General features: G+C 34.6%; 1 protein-coding gene and 1 long non-coding RNA gene across 4 annotated transcripts in view; one reads left to right on the forward strand and one right to left on the reverse strand.

Annotated features, from left to right (window-relative positions):
• Positions 1–7025, reverse strand: part of LOC141502119 (uncharacterized) — a 264749-nt gene extending 257724 nt beyond the window's left edge. The window contains exon 1 of the long non-coding RNA XR_012472411.1: positions 1058–7025. This is a non-coding gene — a long non-coding RNA (uncharacterized LOC141502119). The remainder of the gene's footprint in view (positions 1–1057) is intronic.
• Positions 1–21699, forward strand: part of GRAMD2B (GRAM domain containing 2B) — an 88542-nt gene that overhangs the window by 31113 nt on the left and 35730 nt on the right. Inside the window, exon 1 of one of the 3 annotated variants that reach the window (XM_074206711.1) lies at positions 6466–7488. The exons of the other annotated variants lie outside the window; for them this stretch is intronic. Coding sequence (XP_074062812.1) covers positions 7406–7488 — 83 coding nt within the window. The 5' untranslated portion in view covers positions 6466–7405. Of the gene's footprint in view, positions 1–6465; positions 7489–21699 lie in introns of those variants that run through there. 3 annotated transcript variants of the gene reach the window in all.

Here is a 21699-nt window from a genome sequence, read left to right on the forward strand (position 1 = left end):
AAGCAAAAGATATTTTAAAATTAGAAAATAAACTGTGAACAAAAAAGATAAAGCTACTTTGAAAAAATTAATAAAATTGATAAATTCTAAGCCAGCCTGATTAAAAAGAAGATAGAAAATTGAATCAACAAAATAACAAAGGAACAGGATAAACCATAACAAAACCGGGAGAAATAATAATTATAAAAAATTACTATGCATATTTGCTAACAAAATTAAGAACGCAAAAGAAATAAATGTATTAAAATACAAATTAACTAAAGGGAAGATTAAATGGAAAAATTAAATAATCTAACCACAGAAAAGAAAATAGAATCAGTTAGTAGAACTCCCAAAGGAAAAAAAATTCGAGTCCTTATGCATTCACAGGAGGATTCTATCAAACCTTAAAAAATTATTAATCCCCAAGTTATGCAATTTATTCTAAAAAACTGAAAAAGAAACAACCTTTTCTGGATAACTTTATAAGATGAATATAGTAAAAATACAAAAACCATAGAAGAATAAAATATAGGCAAATTATGGATCAATATCAATGATGAAAATCAATTCAATTTTTTTTAAATCTCATCAAATGAATAAAATCATATGAAAAATTGTTCATTGTGACATAGTTGTATTTACAACTGGAAATCAAGGATGGTTCAAGGAAACAACCAACATAATTAAGCATATTAAAAAGAAAACATTCAATCTTATGTGATTATTTGCTCAATAGATAAAGATATAATATAATTCAACAAAATATAATACTCATTTAGGGGGGAAAAATCCTTCAAAATTCAGACATGAATGAACTTTTAAATATCATTAAAAGTATCTATCTAAAACCAAAAGCAAGAACTATAATCAATGGGAATGCACTTGACACTTTTCCGACACAGAAGTAGAGCAAGTCAGTATACTTACTCTATCCACTACTATTTGTTACAGTTTTAGATACACTAGCAAAAGCAAGGCAAAAGAAATAAATTATAATTATAAAGATCAGCAAAGATAAATAGGTAGAGAGATGTAGATAGATCCCTATTTACTGATGACATGATGGTTTACTTACAAAATCCTGGCAAATCAGCAAAGATATTGATGCAAATCATAGCTTCAGCAAAATCAGATTACAAAGTAAACTTTCAAAAATCAATATTCCATATGATAATAAAATCTAAAAGATAATAATAGAGAAATATTTGAAGATCAATTTCCAGAGCATGCATATACACACAATACAAATGCATAAAAATATATGTGCATATATATATTTAAACATAAAATTCCCCTTGAAGAAATAATGAATAATTAACTAAAGAAATATTCACGGCCCTGGAGTCAGGAGGACCTGAGTTCAGATCCGACCTCAGACACCTAATAATAACCTAGCTGTGTGGCCTTGGGCAAGCCACTTAACCCCATTGCTTTGCCAAAAACAAAAATAGGATTTCCAATTTAGGTTTCTTTAGGGGTGGCTATAGGTGGCACAGTGGATAGAGCACCGGCCCTGGAGTCAGGAGTACCTGAGTTCAGATCCGGCCTCAGACACTTAATAATTACCTAGCTGTGTGGCCCTGGGCAAGCCACTTAACCCCATTTGCCTTGCAAAAACCTAAAAAAAAAAAGAAAGAAAGAAATATTCAGTGTTTATGTCTGAACAATAATTAAAAATGACAATACTAATAAAGTTAACTTATAGTTTTAATGTTATACTAATCAAATTATCAAAGAAAATTACAAAATTTGATCAAAGAATAACAAATTCACTTGGAAAGGTAATATATCTCAAACAGCAAGAGAAATAATTTTAAAAAGTAATTAAGCTGGGGCAACTAGGTTGTACAACCCTGGAGTTAGAAGACCTAAGTTCAAATCTGGCTTCAGATACTTGATACTTACTAGTAGTGTGACCTTGGGCAAATAACTCCATTACTCCACCCCCCCCAAAAAAAAGTAATTAAATTATCTTTAAGACTTAACTGATAGAGTAACTAAGGCTGAAGTCAATGCTTCCTGGTCCCCGTAAATACCAGACAAATAAGTAAAGGTTCCTAATACTTGACACCCATTTTTGAACGGCATACCATCACAGCTACGGAAGATGCACCCAAATAAACCAATAATGTATTCTTGTTGATTACCCTTTTCATCATACAGTTAAGTGATATTTGTCCTTCATTCTTGAAGAAAACCATGACACCAGGGAAGTGATGCCAAGACATGTATTTGAGTTTGATTTGAGTGAGGGGGTGCTGCCCTTCTCACCAGCCTCATTTTCTCCTCCAGAGTCATCTGAGTCCAGTGGCCAGATGGATCGGGAAGGTAGAAATGACCCTAGATGTGAGGCAATCAGGGTTAAGTGACTCGCTCAAGGTCACACAGCTAGTAAGTGTCAAGGATCTGAAGCCAGATTTGAACTCACTTCCTCCTGACTCCAGGGTTGTTGCTCTATACACTTCTCCTTCCACCTGCCCCACAAGTAAGTAAATCTTTTGCTAACTACTTAATGATTTCAGAACATCTCACTTCATTCCATTCCTTGAACTGATCTGAGACAGGTCTGGCCTAAAATGTTAGGTGTTAATCAAAAGGATTGGAACAAAAATGACCTCATGGCCTCCATCACCTTCGAAGTAGGAGAAAGGCAAAGAGGAGGAAAAGGAGACCAAAGATATTGAATGCTCTAAGGTGGGAACTTTACCCTCTGTATCCACAGTGCATCTGGAGGTACTCTTCTAATCAAATACTGTCTTGGTAAAATTAAAAAATAAACTAACCATAAACAGTTAGGGACGAAAGACATATCTGAATATGCTCTAGGTCTTTAAGAACTATGCCTAGGGGGCGGCTAGGTGGCACAGTGGATAAAGCACCGGCCCTAGAGTTAGGAGTGCCTAGGTTCAAATCCAGTCTCAGACACTTAATAATTACCTAGCTGTGTGGCCTTGAGCAGGCCACTTAACCCCATTTGCCTCGCAAAAACCTAAAAAAAAAAAAAAAAAAAAAAGAACTATGCCTAGAAGATTACAAATGTTGTAAAATGTCACTTGTCTAACTTTGTTTTGGGTATGATTTTGATTCACAGAGATTAACTATCTAATCCTGGGTCCTAATATTTAATATCTAAATTATAGTCTATGGCTTTGGAGATTTTCTAAGTACTGGACTGAACAAATTGCTTGGGATATTTTTATGGGCCTCAGAAGGTCCTTAAGAACTATACTATTTGGACCTTGTTGAGACCCTTCAGTACAAGGCACAGAAGAGGGGATCATTAAAAAACACTGCTTAGAGGCAGCTAGGTGCCATAGTGGATAGAGCACTGGCCTTGGAGTCATAGTTACCTTGGACAAGTCACTTTACCCCACTGCCTTGCAACCCCCCTCAAGGAAAAAAAACCTTGCTAGCATCTTCTCACTTTCCAGAAAAGTTTCCAAAATTAGGAATATGAACAATGTGCTAAATGTACATCAGGTGATTTTTAGAAAATGTCAGGAGGGACTGTGTCCATTTAAAAGCAGAGACAGCTTCTACTCTTGCTCTGGCAATAGCAACTCTCTTCCCACTGACAGATCTGGGACACCCTCTCCTATCCCATCTGAAAAGTTGACTGTTAACACATAGCAGTTAGAACTTACATTCTGTCCTGGATAAGGATCTAGCTACCTTTTCAATTAATAATGTTAAATTTCCTAAGATTTGTAATTCAAGGAGGAAAGAATCTATAATGATGCCAGAGGCAATTTTAGCAATATCAGTTATGGACTAAAGGAGAAAAAGAAACTGATTTGACCAGTGGGGATAAGGCAGGCGGGAAGGCAGAGAGGGGAAATTTAGGTTATATGAAAGCAAAAGATACTGCCAGTTCGACTATAACACAATATAGGTGGTCACAAAAAGCATCAAAAGGTATACAATAAAAACCATAGAACTTAAGAAAGAAATGGAGTTAGGGACACAATTCTCCAAAATCTCACTAGTGACACACCAAAAAACTCTTTTTAAAAACAAAAATAATAGTACAGTTTTATGCACTTTAGATGATTAAGAAATTTATAAATAATACAATAAATAATAAATCAATCATGTTGGAACAAAGTCTCATTTATGAAATACAAATAAAAGTTTGCTTGGGTTTTTTTTTTTGTTTTAGCAAAGCAATGAGGTTAAGTGACTTGCCCAAGGTCACACAAGTAATTATTAGATATCTGAGACTGGATCTGAACTCAGATCCTCCTGACTCCAGGGCCAGTGTTCTATCCACTTAATAATTACCTAGCTGTGTGACCTTAGGCAAGGCACTTAACCCCATTGCCTTGCAAAAAAAAATTTAAATGAGGGAGTTTGATTAATTACTTCTAAGGGTTCTTCTAGATCTCAAATCTAATATCCTATGAAGTACAGTTTATTCCAGATATTTGCATTTCCATTTCCTAAATCTTCTTCTGGGACTATTCTAATGTCAGTTGACCAGTATATCTAACTTTGGTTCAAGATATATTTTACTCTCCAGTTACCTTTTCTCCAGGTTACATGGCATCCTATGATTATCTACTTCCCCTCCTACACCCACCTCATCCAGGTCTGGAACTCAAATCATAGGATCATATACTAAGATTTGGAAGGGACTTTAAAAACATTCCAGTTCAACCCCTTCAGGAAGATAAGCAACTGAAGACCAGAGGGATCAAATGTTAGATGACTGAACCCCTGACTTCTACTCCCCTACAACTCACTCAATATCCCTGGAACTTTCCACTTCAAAATACAGATGCCTAGTCACTCCTCCCCATGAGGACTATAGTGCTTAATACATATAAATCCATTTTAAAATTAATTCATTCATGCAGGCATACTTTTCAGGCTTTGTCCTTCTCAGACATTGAATAACCACCCTGTTATCGATTAGACTGTAAAGAGTATGCTCCTTCAGATTTTTTACTTTTCACTTAGTTTTCTAAATCTTTTCAATTTTACTTTATTCTCAGGAAAAAAAGGTGGAGACTATGTGGTCTACTTTACTATGACAACTGTTAAGCCTGCATTAACATTTTCTTGGTTATTTTTCTGATGATTAAAATTATAATTAAGTTTATACCATACATTTTAAGTTGGACTTTGGTGATGTGCAGCTTCATAATGTGTAGAGGAAACCTAATAGTTTATAATAAACTTATGTATGTGTGTCATATCTGCACTGGAGCATAATGAATAGAATCTTTTCACAAAGGGGCACCCCCTGCTCTCTACCCTTCCCATGCTACATCAGCTTAGGTATACTTTTAGAAATACCCAATAAAACATTTTTGTTTCAGTTACATTCTCATATTTCCATCTCCCGCATTCTTACTCTCATCACATGCTGCTGGCAGTGATTGGTGAGTGTGGCAGGTTTATTCACCCCTAAATGCTTTCTCCATCCATTTCTTCATTTGTTTTCAGCACATAAAAGAGTGCAAAAACTGTTGCTAAAACATTTACTGTTAATTTTCTCATTCTCTTTAAGTAACTGATGAGAGAGAGAATTCATACTGCAAATCAGAATGCACACTTAATTATACAATTTACCTGTCCAAACTTTATTTCCCAGCTTCTTTGTGCTGTAGTTGATTTGAATTTCCTTGTATGGGAATTGAAAATCATCTATTTATTAAAAGAAAAATGCATCTTGGATCTTAGTTATTTATATTATTGTATGAAATGTTTCCCGTGCATAATTTTTAATAAGTCATAACTTAATCTCAAACTGAAGCAGGAGGGAAATTTTTGATCAATTCAGTTTGCTTTCCATAAAAATTTAGTAGCCATGTTTCTCCCCTCCCTGCCTCCTTCCCTAATGATAGTATTAACAAGTGTTTATATGAATGTGACTATTTCAAAATATGAACTCTAGGGACTTAATCTTAACAAAGGTAATTTTTCTGGGACCTGTGGTTAACCTCACTTTATACTTTTTCTACATTTTACCTGCACAGTGTAGTTTATGAAATGTCATACATAAGGTACCCAACACTATAATGTAAAAAAAAAGTATAATTTTATTTCTATATTTAAAATAAAAAAATCATTGTATAATCATTTTAAAAAAATAGAGTGCTCTTAAAGAAGACTCTAGGCCCTCATCCATTGGATGAAGGCAACTGGAAACACAGAATAGATCTCATCATTCATTAGCTGAGGGAATAAGCCCTACCTCTTAATTTTTTTTTTTCAAAGCAGGCTAGTCAGTTCTGGAATAAATTGAGAAACTGATTTTAGCAATTAAGAGGAAATTTGAGGGGTAATCTCAGCAGTTACATAATTATTCTTTACCTTTTCCTTTGCCCCTTTTGTAGAGTATAACATGGGAGATGGATATAAAACTAAAATGTCTTAAATGTTTGCAGCACCACATTGACCATTTGTAACCAAAAAAATAAAATTCCCATGTTATCTACTTTATGAAAGTTTTCAAAGCAAATGTTACTTCTAATTACTTATTACCCCATAGAAAATTAGAAAAACCTCTGCAATAGAGGCTTTATTTGGCATAATAACATATGGATCCAATTCCAATTAGTTTTTACTGAATCCAACTCAAAATCTTTTTCATACCTGGGATAGAAACATCAAATATTTCTGGAATAAAAGTAAGAAGGGAGATTCATTCATTTTCCTTTCCAAATGTCATTCAAATACCCACCTCTACCCAGCTCTGAAGAGTTATCCAGGCAGCTGCACATGTCTGCGATTTCTTTATACCTATGTCATTCCCTCAAGAAAAGGCGAGCAGATCTATTGTTCAAGCAATGAGGAGGCAGGACTCAATGAGGCAATATCCTGTTTGAATAATTTAAGTGGTAGAATAAGAGCCACACAGTGAATTTGGCAGACTTTATTGTTGCTCTAACCTCACCCAGCCTTATTCATTTCCTGGAACCACGCATCGCGGCCGAAGTTGGAATTCCCCAATTTATAGACTAGGTAGAAAGAAATAATCATTTTCTTGAAGAGCTAAGCATATCTTGACTCGTTAGTCAACTGTTTTAAACGACCTAGTCAATGCTTCCTGTTCCAGAAAGACTTGTTCAACAGGTTTTCTTTTTTTTTTTCCTTCTTCTCCTCTTGGGTTGGGGAAAAAAGCTGTCACTTCTCGTCTGCCCTCCCCTCTGCTCTCTATCCTCATCGCTCAATTCAACCAATAGCAACAATGAAAACTTGTCCCAGTTAAGCCGAGACAAAGACTGACCTCAGTTGGATGCATACAATTCTAAGGAAGATTTGGGTGACAGTGAGGAAGGCACCTTTCCACAGGGGAAAGGTGGAGTGGATTTCAAAAGTTGGGTTGTAGTGGAGGGCTGGGGGGAAAGGAAAGAAAAAGAAGAAGTGGAGCCGCAGGCACTCGGAGCACACGCAGAGCTCCCCAGAGAAGGGCCTAATGACTGAACTACAGCAAGACTGGGAAGCTATAAAACCGGCAAAAGTTCTCAGCAAGAGGGAGAGCAAAGCTGGCTTGTTCCAGTGAGTATTTTCTTCTGCTTTCTATGAAGTACTAAAAAAAAAAAAGTTTTTAAACAGCTTTTCTCCCTGTAATATAATACTTTGGTTAGAGCAACATTTTCAAAAAGAATGCAGCATCTGCAAAGTCATGACATACATAACTTTTTTTTCTATTTATTAACCTGTTGCTTGCATCTGGGTTTTGTGCTGAAAGCGTACTTCTAAATGAATGTTATATTTAGTTTTGTATTTTGTTTAGTATAATCTTCTATTCCATAAAACACTTCTATCACTCATTCTGCTTTTGATTTCTCTGTCAGAGTTTCCATAATTTTAGTCCTAGCTTTTTTAGGTACACTTATGGAGTTTTTGTTGACCACTATTACCCAGAAGTTGATAGTAATGACATTATTACCAACTTATTTTTGAGAGCTGGTGAGATTGATGGATGACCTTTTCAGACTAAGCATATGCAACTTCACCAAAATATTTATTCTTGAGTATCCTAACTTCCTCATTTTTAACTTCCTCCTCCCCCCCAAATTCTTTAATACCTTTTCTATAGGTCTTCCAAATTCTGTTTCTGCTCTCTTCTATTCTAAATATATTCTTTCTAACATCTATTTTTTCTTTCAATGACATTACTCATGTGAAACCTTGGTATTCAATCAGTTATCAAATCTTATAAATCTTATCTCCATATTCTCTCCCCAGTATCTCTTCTATCAGTTTTCACTGCTTCCACTTTACTCAGTCCCTCATTTCTACCTCCAATTGTTTATTAAATTGTTCCTGCCCTCCCTTTTCCAAATCATCCTTCACATCTCTGCCATACTTATTTTCCTTATTCCCAAATTTGACCATGTCTATCCTCTGCTTAGAACTTTTCACCAGATCTACAATAAATAAAATTCAAACTCTTTTTGTATGGCTTGTAAATCTTCTCACAATTTCATATGACCTTTCTTTTCAGAATTATCTCACGTTATTCTTTTCCATAATATTTGACATCTCCCAGATCTATCCCACATTTTCCCACCTCTGTACTGCTTCTACCTTTTATCTTCTTTATCCACATACAGGCACACACGCACACACACACACACACACACACACACACACAAACTAAAATTATAACATTCTTTTGTTTTTAATTCTTGTGCTGCTTCCCCTGGGAAGCCTTCCATGACCCCAATTTGCAATGTTCTTTGCCTTCACTTAATAAATGTGTTAAGCACCTACTATATGCCACTTTGCTAAGCACCAGGGGTACAAAAAAGGGGCAAACGACAGCCCCTTCCCAAAAGGAACTTGCAATCTAATGGGGGGAGATGACATGTAAGCAAATATAAACAAAGGAAGTTACATATTAGGATAAATAGGAAACAATTAGCAGGGGGAAGGCACTAATTAAGAGGAGTTGGGCAAGATTTCCAGCTTAAAAAAACACAACTAGGAATTTGCATATTCCCTAGTGGTTAACAGATTGTCTTTCTAAATTGTAAGCCTATGAAGTCAGGAACTATAAAAACACTGTTCTGGTCATAGAAGGAGCTTAATATGTGCAGGCTTAATATGTGCAGAACACTGTTCTGTAGATGACTTGAACTAAGAATAGTCATCTTCTCTTAGAGTATTCTCTATTGGAACATAGTAAGAAGGAGATAGAAGAGGAATGTATTTCATTTAGTTTTTCTAAATTGACTATGGAAGCTTAGTTCTGTATTCCTTATCTAGTCAGAAAATCAAGTTATTTTCCTTCTTTCTTGAACATCAAGATTTTCCCTTTAAGAAGATTTATAGTAATATTTGATTTCACTAATTAATTAATCCAATGGCAATTGAATTATTACTTTTAGGGGGAAAAACTATCTTGTTTAAGAATTGGAATTGTGGAAACATTTGCTTGCTAAAGGTATTTACAAGTAGCACAATCAGTGCCCAAGGCAGAGACAAAGTGGAAGAGGTATCTCCTAAAGATGAAGAAGTTCTCAGATTATGTCTGGGTGTCAAAAAAATCATGCTAATTGAATTAAGCTTTAGAATGTTGCAGTCTCCTAATGAAATATGTCATTATTCAAATAGTTTAGATTAATTCTCAAAACTAGAATGACAAAGTAGATAAAGATTGACTTGTAGCCTAAAGAATGAATTTATGAGTTCATTTATATATTTGTATATATCTCCTAGATAAATTCTGCAAAAACATGATAAATTAGATACAAAATTTAATAAGAGAGGGACAAAAGTGTGTTTGCAAAATTGTGCAGTATTTTTAATAAACTCAAGTATCTCCCTGAAACAAAAACTCAACTTTTCAACAAACTATTTGGATTAAGAGCTATGAATCACAAAATGCCACCTTCTTTGAAAATTCAAAGGACAAGGAAAGGTGCATGGTGAATAAGATACAATCCTCAAAGAATTGTGCACATGAAGGAGCAAAAAAGGATAATATGAAAAAGACAAGTGACCAGAAAAAGAAATGGATTGGGGCAGCTAGGTGGCGTAGTGGATAAAGCGCCGGCCCTGGAATCAGGAGTACCTGGGTTCAAATCCGGTCTCAGACACTTGATAATTACCTAGCTGTGTGGCCTTGGGCAAGCCACTTAACCCCGTTTGACTTGCAAAAACCTAAAAAAAAAATGGATCAATCCAGTTTTAAAGGACCAGGGATAAAAGGTGGACAAGTCAATTATTCCAATGGCATCTACAAAATGGAAAGATTATTTGCCCCAGGCACTAACATGAGACTTATCTACTGTCTTGGACTGTCTCCAGTTGTTGGAAAACACAGATCCCTGATCTTTTTTGAGTAATATCATCATTTTGTAACCATACTGATTCTTTGGGGGAGTTGGAGGAAATGGTTCTAAAAAATAAATTTCACAGAGAACAAAATGAATTTTCTTATTTCAACTACCTTAATGTAAACAAGGTATGAATATGAATAATACATTTCTACTAATAGGAAAAATATATATTTAGCCCTTCTTGAATATTATAAGATGCTAATATTTCTCTTTTAACTAAATGTGCTTTCTTTTAAATGGAGAAAACTTGAAGTACGTTAACAGCCATTAAACTCAGGACATCTGATCTGTGTTTGTGATATAGAAGGAATGTAATGAAGAGAATAAACATAGGGAAAAAACAGTGTATATAAATTGGATTGGTGGAGGTAGGAAGTAGATGCAATTACTATGTTTAGCTAGTTTTGTTAATGTTTCTTATATCTTGTGAGAATTCCCACTGAACATGAACCAACAAAAATTTTATTATGATCTTCAAATGGTAATTTGTTTAAATTTAAAAATTCAAAGGATTTCATCTTACCACCATCCACAATCTTTTTTAAATAAAATTCATCATATTTGGCCTGATAGTTGTATAGTATGATACTTGGAATCATTCAATACACAAGCATTGATTAAGTGCCTATCTGCAGGGAAAACAAGTTTTGTCACATAATCTTTTCCCTCTTCAAACTGCAAGATATTTTTTTAAGATTTTTGCAAGGCAAACGGGGTTAAGTGGCTTGCCCAAGGCCACACAGCTAGGTAATTATCAAGTGTCTGAGACCGGATTTGAACCCAGATACTCCTGACTCCTGGGCCGGTGCTTTATCCACTGCGCCACCTAGCCACCCTTGCAAGATATTTTTAAACCCCTCAAGCACTGTGCTTTAACTAACCTTCTTTTAGCCTTAGGAACTTCAAACAGTTTAATATGTATATGTCAGTATATTGGGGTTTTTTCTCCTCTGAATTCCTCTCAAGCTCTTTGGGTATAAACAGAAACAGCTAAAACTATGTTTCTATTTCTTGTCTAAGGACTCATAAATCAAAATTAACTTCATTTCAGTGACGCAAGATGATATTCCTATAATTATTACTAAGCAGAAAGTGTTTTTAGATCTGACAGAATGTGACAAAACATCAGATAATATAATTAGATGGTAGAAAACCTGAAATAAATTAACTTTATTAGATAGGCAAGACTGTGGTGCAGTGGAAGGAAAGCTATAGTTGAAGTCACTAGTTGTGAGTTTGAATTTACTACATAAACTCTCTGGGATTCTTTCTTTCCTTGTCCATAAAATGGGAAGGTTGGACTAAGTGACATCTAATGTTATTTATTTATCTATGACATAAATATGTTGAAGCATCTCATATTAAAGACAATTCATCTCAATAGATGGAAATTATATCATTAGCTTAATTTATTAACTCAATTCTATTATATCATTGTAAATTATATTTATTCAACTATGGAGTCATAAAATATTAAAGCTAGAAAGTATTGTGGAAAGAGCACAGACCTAGGAATCAGGAAACCTGCATTTAGTTTTCCATTCTGCTATTTCCTTTGTGACAAATGAATAAGTTACCTGACCTATTTCTTAATTTGAAAATAAGGATAGGGAATCCTGTGATTACTAATACAAAGCTATGCCTTCTCTGCTATATTTGCCCAGCGTCTGGGATTTAAACTCAGATCTTTCTAGAAACATATTACAGCAACGGTTACAATAAAGTATATTAGAAACTATAAAGTATATATAAACTCTCTAGCTTTATCTCCAGCACCACTTCAACATGAGACGATTTAAGTGATTCAGTTGCTACAAGGTCGCTGATGGAAGTTCACTGACTATGGCCAACATTTAGATAAGATGGGAGTAATCAATTCTAAACCTTCTGGTGAGACAGATTGCATCCATTTGCCATGTCAATAATTCCTAAGGATTTCTAGGAGAGGTGATATTTGAACTGTCTTAAATGAAGTCAAAGATAACAAGAGATGGGGATGAAGAGGTAGAGCATTTTTGACACATAATTATATTATCGAATGTTTTGTGGCATTCTGTCAGATCTAAAAACACTTTCTGTTTAAAAATGATTACAGGAATATCACTTGCATTATTGAAATGAATTCAATTCTGATTTATGAGTCATTAGACAAGAAATAGAAACATATCTTATCTGCTCTGCCTCAATGTCTTTTGGATCCCAGGGCACAGTCATTTAAGTAGTGGAACATAAAGGACCCTGATCTTACTTTGCCCTTCCCTGGACTCTTAGACCTAAGTTCCTTTCCATCCAATCTACAGCTGATATATTTTTGTATGTTGCCTTCCTCAATGAGTATTTGAGTTTCCTTAAAGAAGAAAAAGTCTTACTTTTATTATTTGTATCCTCAGTGTCTTGGTACAGTGAGTATGTAATAAATGCTTTTCCATTCATTTTTTTAGTCACTCACTTTCTTTATCCATCCAAAATCTTTCTTCTTCACTTCTGTCTCACATAGAGAGGTGCCCCTATTCATTGCCAAAGCAAAATCCCTCTACCCATACAAGCAATCTACTCCATACTGTCTCTTCCAACAAATCATTTCTTCTTTCATCCCCACTTTCTCACAAATCTTCAATATTTCCATGTCTAATGGTGTTTCCCTGTTTCTTACAATCATGTCCATGTCAGTTCTATTCTCAAAAAACCCTCACTTAATCCTTCCATTCCTGCCAACTATCATCTTCTTTCTTATTTATCCTGAACATAGTTTGTACATATTTGTTAACTTCTTGTTTCCAATTAGATGAGTTCCTTAAGGGCAGACTGTCTTTTTTACCTTTTTTGAATGTTCAGTGTCTGACACAAAGTAGTCACTTATTGATTGACTAACTGCTTTTTCTTCCATGAACCTCTATCTCTCTCCATGCCCTTTCACTGGCTATTGCTGTTGTCAAAAATGTTCTACCTCTTTTTCTCCATTTCTTATTATCTTTGACTTCATTTAAGATAACTCAAATGCCACCTCTCATAGAAAACTTTTCCTGGTTTTTACCGTACCAGTTGCAAATTGGGCAGCTCCTAGCATTATCTGTTCAAAGGTTACCGTGTCACTACATTATATATTTATCTTACATGTTCTGATTTTCTTCCCCAATAAATTGTAATTTCCTTGAAGACAAACTAATTTTGCTTTTTTTTCTTTGCATCCTCAGCACTTAGGACAGTGTCTGATACATAGTAGGTTCTTAATAAATGCTTATTAAGCAAAGTTTGGGGATCTGACAAGGCATAAACATTGATGGGACAGGAGAGTAAAAGATTTGGGAATAGCTGTGGTCCTTCTGTATTTCAGTCATGTCTGATTCTTCATGACCCCATTTGGGGTTTTCTTGGCAGAGATATGAAATGGTTTGCCATCCCTTTTCCAGCTCATTTTACAGATAAGGAAACTGAGACATTCAGGGTTAAGTGACTTATGAGGCTAGAGGACAGTGTAAAGTTGAACTAGTTTACCAAGGGCATTGGGAAGAAAAGAAAGTCAAGCTAGGGCAACAATGATGCCTTAGCTGAAGATCTTTGATGTATAGAGGGACTAGAAATTAATGCAAGAAATCACTGCAAGGGTGAATAGCAAGTTTAGGAAGATTGAGGCAAAATAAAAGAAGGATGGACAAGTTACCAGTTGATAGAGGAATTTCAGAATTTCTTGATCATGGAAGTGAATATCTAAATGTTAGAGCATCCTCCTATTTTTTTTCCCTGCTCTCTTACCTTCTTCATCCCTGCCCCTGCTGTTCTAGACCCCAGTGTCCTCAGATTGGGGGCTCTAACCTCAGGGTATATATGTTTTATAACTGCCTTTTCTTTTGATTGCAGGTACTTTGGGGACAAGGGAAAGCTCTGATAAAATAATTCACTCTAAGACAGTTATAACTGGTGATGGTTTAATATAGCACCCCCCCTTTAAAGATATGTATATTTCAACAGGGTCCAATTAATGCTGTAATCAAATGGAATTAATTGAAAATAATGAAATTTCATGCATTAGTAGCCTACTAGAGATGTTTGGTTTCTCTGCATTTGTTTATTTGTATTTTGGAGTAGGAAAGACTTCTAAGTGGTAGTCATGACACTATATAAACATTTTAACTTAAACTGTTTAATTTATCTTATGAAAAACTAATCCTGGAGGGAGACTAATTTTTTTTTCCTTCTGAGGTACAAGTTTCTTAATATAATGTTTTGATGCCATAAGTAATTTATGTGGGAGAACAAGATTACTTGTTTTTACATACTAATTTTAATAAATAATTGCTATAGGATTGCTCAGACAATTATGAGGGACTGGCAAGATGAAAAGGACTCTTGACATCTATGGCATTACTCAAAGCTGGCAAATTCTGGGATCTAAGAATAGCAATCTCTGTGCCTAGGGCTTTGTGCTTCTTGTGCCAAGATCTACTTATTGTTTTTGTTTTGGGGTTTTTTTAATTATTTGACTTACACTTTGGGGGTTTTGTTGAGGTTTGGGGGAGGTTGTTTGTTGTCATTGTTTTGCAAGGCAATCAAGCTTAAGTGACTTAGCCAAGGTCACAGAGCTAGTAAAGGTCAAGTATCTGAGATCATATTTAAACTCAGAGCCCTCCGAACTACACCTAACTGCCTCAGGTTTTGTTCTTTTTTCCTTAACACAGGCTTCTATTCCCTAAGCCTTCCTCCTAAGGAATCATTCCTCACACAAAAGAAAAAAACACAAGTAAAACAACAACAAAGTAACTATTTGACAGTTAATTTAACTTACTACAACTGTTTCTACTGCCTTTCAGCAAAGAAGAGAAAAGTATATTTCATCTTTAGTCCCTCAACCTAAAGTTGGGCATCATATTGTTCAAAATTTTGTGATGTTTCAATGTTATTTTCATTTATGTTTTTGTATTCTTTGTACTTTCTTTGTGTTTTCTACATTGTCAGCCCATAAAAATCTTCCTATGTTTCTTTGAATTCCTCATATTCAAAATTTCTTATAATAATAATATTCTATTACATCAATTAATGGTGGCATTCTAGTATGGTTAGACCATTGGATTCAGAATCAAAGAATATGAAATCAAACCCCAGCTTTGCTGCCTTCTTCCTACATGACTTGGCACAAATCACCTGATCTCTCTCCCAATCAGTAAAGCAAAGACATTGTAGTAACAAAGTTGTAGTGGTTAACTTCCGAGGTCCGTTCTGCTTTTAGACCTCTGATCCTATATACCATAATTTTTTCAGCCATTCCCCCAATAAATGGGCATTTCCTTTTTTTGTTAATATAAAAAATAATATTTTGAATATATTGGAACTTTCTGTCAGTGACCTCCTTGAGGCTAATAGAAGGATCACTGCTTCAAAGGATTCAATCTAATAATTTTCTTCATCCAATTCTAAATTGCTTTCTAGACCAAGTTTTAGAATTAGAATAGAATTAGAATTAGAATTAGAATTAGTTTTAGAATTAGAATAAATATACCTTCCTCATTTGTTTGTATCTCATTTGTTTCAGAATTAATAAGATAATAGAATTAGCATAATCTTTCTACTTCATATAGTTCATAAGCAAGATTATACTGTATAGCATTTTAGTATTCTAACATAAATATCAGCCATATATTTATGTTGACCATATACAAGAGAAGGAAGTGTGTGAATCAGTGTCAGATTGTCACTCAGGTCAACTACACCTCAACATCTTTTCCTGCATATGCTCTTTAGACCAGGACTAAAGGGACAGAGAAGATCAACAATAGTAACAACTTGGGAAAGAAACATACCTGAGTCATAGGTATAAGCTGCTGATACAAAGGCAAACTAGCCTGCACACTAAGAATGGATTCATGCATCTCTTCTATTTTCAGAGCTTTAATTATGTGGTGAAGCCAATATGCCCACACATGAAACAGGCTTTGTCAATTATTCTAATCAGGAATCCCTCCTTAATACCAATTGCATTTTTGACATATCAAGATTCATCAGGAATTTAATAATGTGAAATTTCTCTTCTGATCTCTGTCTTAATGATGCCTCCCAAGCAGGAACTCAAAGAATTCCCCCTCGCTGGTACCTGATAGTTACCAAAATAGGTAGCTATTCCTATCAACGTGATGAGTAAAATGAGAATTCACAGCACTGGAAATTTCCCCAGAGTACTACTGTGTGCCAGTTATGAGCATTCAAATATAAAAATAAGGATATGCTATGATTTTATCTTCATCTTGAAATTAATATGTATCCTTTCTCTAAAATACACTTGATAAAGTTCACTTAATTTTTAATGACAGAAAATAGATATCATTTTTATTTATCAAATTATCTAAGGTACTAGTAAATTTAGAACCAGAAAGAATCTTGGAAATTATCTGACTATCTCAACCATCTTTATAGATGCTCCAAAGATATTGGACTTAGAATTGAACCATTCTTTCTTCACACTTTCCCCATTGTCAGTTGCAAAAGGAAGAACAAACTAATTTGTAATAACAAGACCAAGCCAATATTGATTCTTAAATATTCCTTATCTATCTCTTGCATCTCACAAAAATGCTACCATCCCTAACTTTAAAAATGCATATATACATTCTATATACTCATCTCTTCCCCTTCCCACTCTTCCAACCCCCAAAATAAACCACTTTAAATTAAGTAGTCCACAAGAAACAAAACAAAACAAAAATAAATTAAGTAGTCCAACAATTTCAATACTTTAATCATTCATGATTAAGAGTATGACTCACCAAATAATATATTTATGCAATGATTTTTTTTTTTGCTTAGAAGAACTAAGAGCTTAGAAGAACTCTTACCAAAAAAGGAAAATAGTAATCTGTGGGAGGTAATTTTATTGGTAGTAGAATCAATCTTCTTGTTAATATTTCAAATATGAGAAGCATCTCTTTTGAAGATGCCACTCCCAGAAGCTGTTTCCCTATGCCTAGAAGCTAAGGACTATGTATGGAGTAGAAGTACCTTTTCATTAAGCCTTCTTATTTTTGAGAAGACCAGGAAATATCTGTGAAGTATAGGAAGGAGTTATGCTCCCACCTATAGCTATGCTTCTTTTTACTTACTTTTGGAATTTCTGATACCCAAAAGTTCCCTCTCTCCTATATTGTATAATTTAAGATTATCAATCCAAACCAAAGCAAAAAATACCAGATTGCTTTCTGAAGAAATAACAGAAACATTTGATTTTTAACCAAGTATTAATTTAACAACCTTTCACCCAGTTGTATGGGGACCCAAAAAAATTACCATTGTATGTTTTCTTTATCCAAATCCATGGAGAAATCATTCCATCTGAATTTCAGCTGATGGAGCCAGAAACATAGTCTAATATTTAGTCAAAGAGATACATTCTCACTCTTGGATAATTGTAACATCTGGTTGATCTCCATTTACTCTTATTATATTCCAATCTAATCTTACTAAAATAACACTTTTAAATTAAAAATAAGTTTAGTAATGTCTTTTGTGTTTGTATAAATCATTTTGGATATGAGACCCCACAAATACCCTTCCTTGAAAAAGAAAAACAGAGAAGCAAAAACAACAAACATGACTGTATCTAGTGATCTATATAACACTCTGCCAAAGTAGCCCCATGCCTCTCTGCTGGAAGGAGTGATCAGTTCTCTGAGACAATTATTATTAGGGTTTTATTTATTCATAGTTTAACTTCCTTTTAGTGAGTTTTTCATTTACATCATTGTAGTTTTTGTTCAAATAATCTTTCTAAGGCATGTGCGTAAGCCAGATTCATCTTAAAGATTAGCTTAAAAAACTTCATTCCCACCCCAAAAACTTGTTCTGACTTTTTCCATGCTGCTTCTCTTATACCAGTCCTCTTAGCCCTTTTATTGAACACTTTTAAATACTTCAAATTTTAAAATAAAAATTTTATTAAGAGATAAGAGGAAAAAAGGCTATACAAAGAAAGGAAAATTAATAAGATATAGTTCCAAAGCATATATATATATAGCTAGACATGGAAAAATTGAATTGGAAGGAAGGGAACCAAACATAAGAGGAAAATATATTTAAACTATTAAATCACTGAAAAAAGAGGCATTATATGTACAATATTCTCCTGTATCTGCCCACTTCTCTCAGCATCAGTTCATGCAAGTCTTTCCAGGCTTTTCTGAAATCTGGCCACTCATGACTTCTTACCAAACCTCATCACATTCACATGCTGTGATTTGTTCAGTCATTTCCCAATTGATCAGCATCCCTTCATTTTCCAATTCTTTGCCACTAAAAATACAGCAGGTATAAATATTTTTGTATATGTGGATGTTTTTCCCTTTTTTAATGATCTCATTGGGATACAGTCCTAGTTGTATTATTGCTCAAAGAGTGTGTGCAGTGTGATTGCTCTTTGGGCACACTTCCATATTGCTCTACAGAATGGTTGGTCAATTCACAACTCCACCAATAGTGCATTACTGTCCCAGTTTTCCCACATCCCCTCCAACAGTGGTCATTTTCCTTTTTTTGTCATTTTTGTCAATCTGATAGATGTGAGGAGGGACCTCAGAGTTGTTTTAATTTTCATTTCTCTAATCAGTAATGATTTTGAGTACACCATTGGGTGATGGTCAACTATAATAGACTTAGTTTCCTCTTAACAGTTCAATGACCAAGGACAATTCTAAAAGACTTTTGATGGAAAATGCCATCCACAACCAGACAAAAAATTATGGAGTCTGAATGCAAACTAATGCATTCTATTTTCACTTGTTAAAACTTGTTTTATGTTTTCTTCTTTTTCTCATACTTAGCCCCCTTTAGTTCTAATTCTTTTTTCATGACACAACTAATAAGGAAATATATTAGACATGATTGTACATATATAACCTATATCAGACAAGTCATTATGGGGGGGATGTGGGAAAGAAGGGAGGGAGGTAGATCAATGTGGAACTGAAAAAAGAAAAGGAAAACAGTGCCATAATGAATATAATGCTGTATTTGGAGTCACAAAGCCTGTTTCAGGAACTTATTAACTTTATAACCTTAGGCACTTATTTATTTACCCTCGGTTTTAGGTTCCTCATCCATAAAATGAGGCTACTTAATCTATGATCCCGTAACCCTATTTGGATCTTCTTGTTCATTCTCCTGAGGTAGAATTTGGTCTTAAGTTACATTATTACCACTTTTTTCATTGATATACCCTATGATCCCAATAAGTACATTTTCTTAATTTATGAAATAGGACTTGTAAAAACTCCTTTCTCAGGAGAATAAGAGTAAATTCATAAGAAGGATATAATAGTTCTTTTGAATAATCACTTATAATTGTTTTGTACTTGGTATTTCATGAGATAAATATGTATAGTTTGGATTAATAAGAACATTTAAGTAGGTATATATGCTATTTTAAAAGAAGTTAAAAACAATGACTGTCTTTCTTTGAAATTGAGAGGTTTGACTTTGGTTTGGTTTGGATTTTTTTTTTTAGGAAAAAACAGGTATTAATAGTGTAGCCATTGATTTGTTTCTTGGGTTTGGTTCAGCCCCATGATGAATCACAACTCAGAATAGGGAATACAGATTTTGAGGAAAAAAGAGAGATTTATTAAAGGAAGTTACAACATATTAAGAAAGTAATAGAAAAGTTAAAAAGAGTTTAAAGAGAAGACCACGTGGATTGCTGATTGAATTGGCCAGCTGGCAATGGTCTTCAGCAGGTGGCTAAAAAGTTTATTAAAAAAAGTGAGCCCCTTCCTCTATCTTATTAAATTCTCTCACAGAGTCATGAGGGCGAGGGGGTGGGGGGGAGGCCTGGGAGTGACCCAGGTCCCTCATTGGAGATTTTGCTTTTGGAGGAGGGGTCTCTTTTGGATGGTCTTGGGTGTTTCCAGGGCCTGTGGTCCCTGGATGACCCAGCAGAAAACAATGCAATCCAAATCGGGTTGAAGGTCAGGCCATGGCCTAAATTAGATGATAAAGGAAGAAGGAAGACTCCCTTTACAATGCAAACAAAAGATTTATAAAGTTTGTCACCAACTGATCTCATCACTCCCATAACCAGGTTTCTCTGTATCAATAGTAGATGACATTTAAACAAAAATAATTTATATATTGGCTAAGAACCACCACTGTGTCAAAGTGATTATCCTTACAATGCAGGTACATTTTTGGAATTACGTCTGAAATTCAGGCATGGAAATTACTGTGTGATCCTTTTTTTGTTGTGTCCAATTTTTTTCAGTCATGTCCAATTTTTCCCAACTCCATTTGGTGTTTTCTTGGCAAAGATAATGGAGAAAATTTTTGTTTCCTTCTCTAGCTCATTTTACAGATGAAGAAACTGAGGTAAAGTGACTTGACTTGAGTCAAACAACTAGTAAGTAGCTGAGATCAAACTTGAACTCAGAAGTCTTCCTGACTCCAGATCTGTCATTCAATTCACTGTGCCCCCTAACTGCCTCTAACTTTTACAAAGATCAAAAAGTTTGGGGGGGGGTAATTCCATGAGCATTTCATCTTTTTTTTTGTAATCTTTATACATTCTTAGTATAATGACATTAAATTATATGTGATTTCTCTAAATATTTTAAGCTTTCTTTATACATGAGAAGTTTCTAAACCTCTGAAACTAAAATACAGAAATCTACATCATGATAAATCTATGTAAACTTTATTGTTTATGTATTTTATTTTATTTCTTTCCAATTACATGCAAAGATAGTGCAATTCATCTTTTTTTGTAAGCTTTTGAGTTACACACCACCCTCCCTTCTCTCTCCCCTCCCCATGGGTAGCAAGTGATCTGATATACATTATATAAGTACAATAATGTTTTAAATTTTTCACATTAATCACTATGCAAATTTTAATATCAAACCCTGTTATCTTACCCAGTTTAGATATTTAAGTAATATAAAGTTTTAATGTTTTTACAGTTTGTTAACACTATCATCCTCTCTCTCTCTCTCTCTCTCTCTCTCTCTTACACACACACACACACACACACACACACACACACACACACACACACCCCCTAACCTAAAAATTTGCCATATCCCTTGGGGCAATAAGACAGCAATTAGAGGCTGTTCTGGCAAGATTAAATGAATAAGAAAAGTACCCAGTTCTTTTAGGAAGAATTTTCTCTTCCTGTCCTTCTAACTCCCATTTCCAATCTTCCTGTTTTTCTCCTCCCCCCCCCATTGTCAGTAAAAGCATTTGCTCAGAAGAGGACATCTCATTCAGCAACTGGAGAGTCAGCCCTGAAAGAATCTAATCAACAGTTAGGAGAATAGAGACACTGTATTCCAGATAGACATGGATACTGGAGAAGTATTCACTTAAAGCCAAATGCAACTTTACAGAGCATGATCTCTGACAGGAAGATAGTTGGCTATTGATTCAGAGGAGAGCCCCATACATT

Source organism: Macrotis lagotis, chromosome X (genome assembly GCF_037893015.1).
Source record: "Macrotis lagotis isolate mMagLag1 chromosome X, bilby.v1.9.chrom.fasta, whole genome shotgun sequence".
In the NCBI taxonomy this organism is placed as follows: domain Eukaryota; kingdom Metazoa; phylum Chordata; class Mammalia; order Peramelemorphia; family Peramelidae; genus Macrotis; species Macrotis lagotis.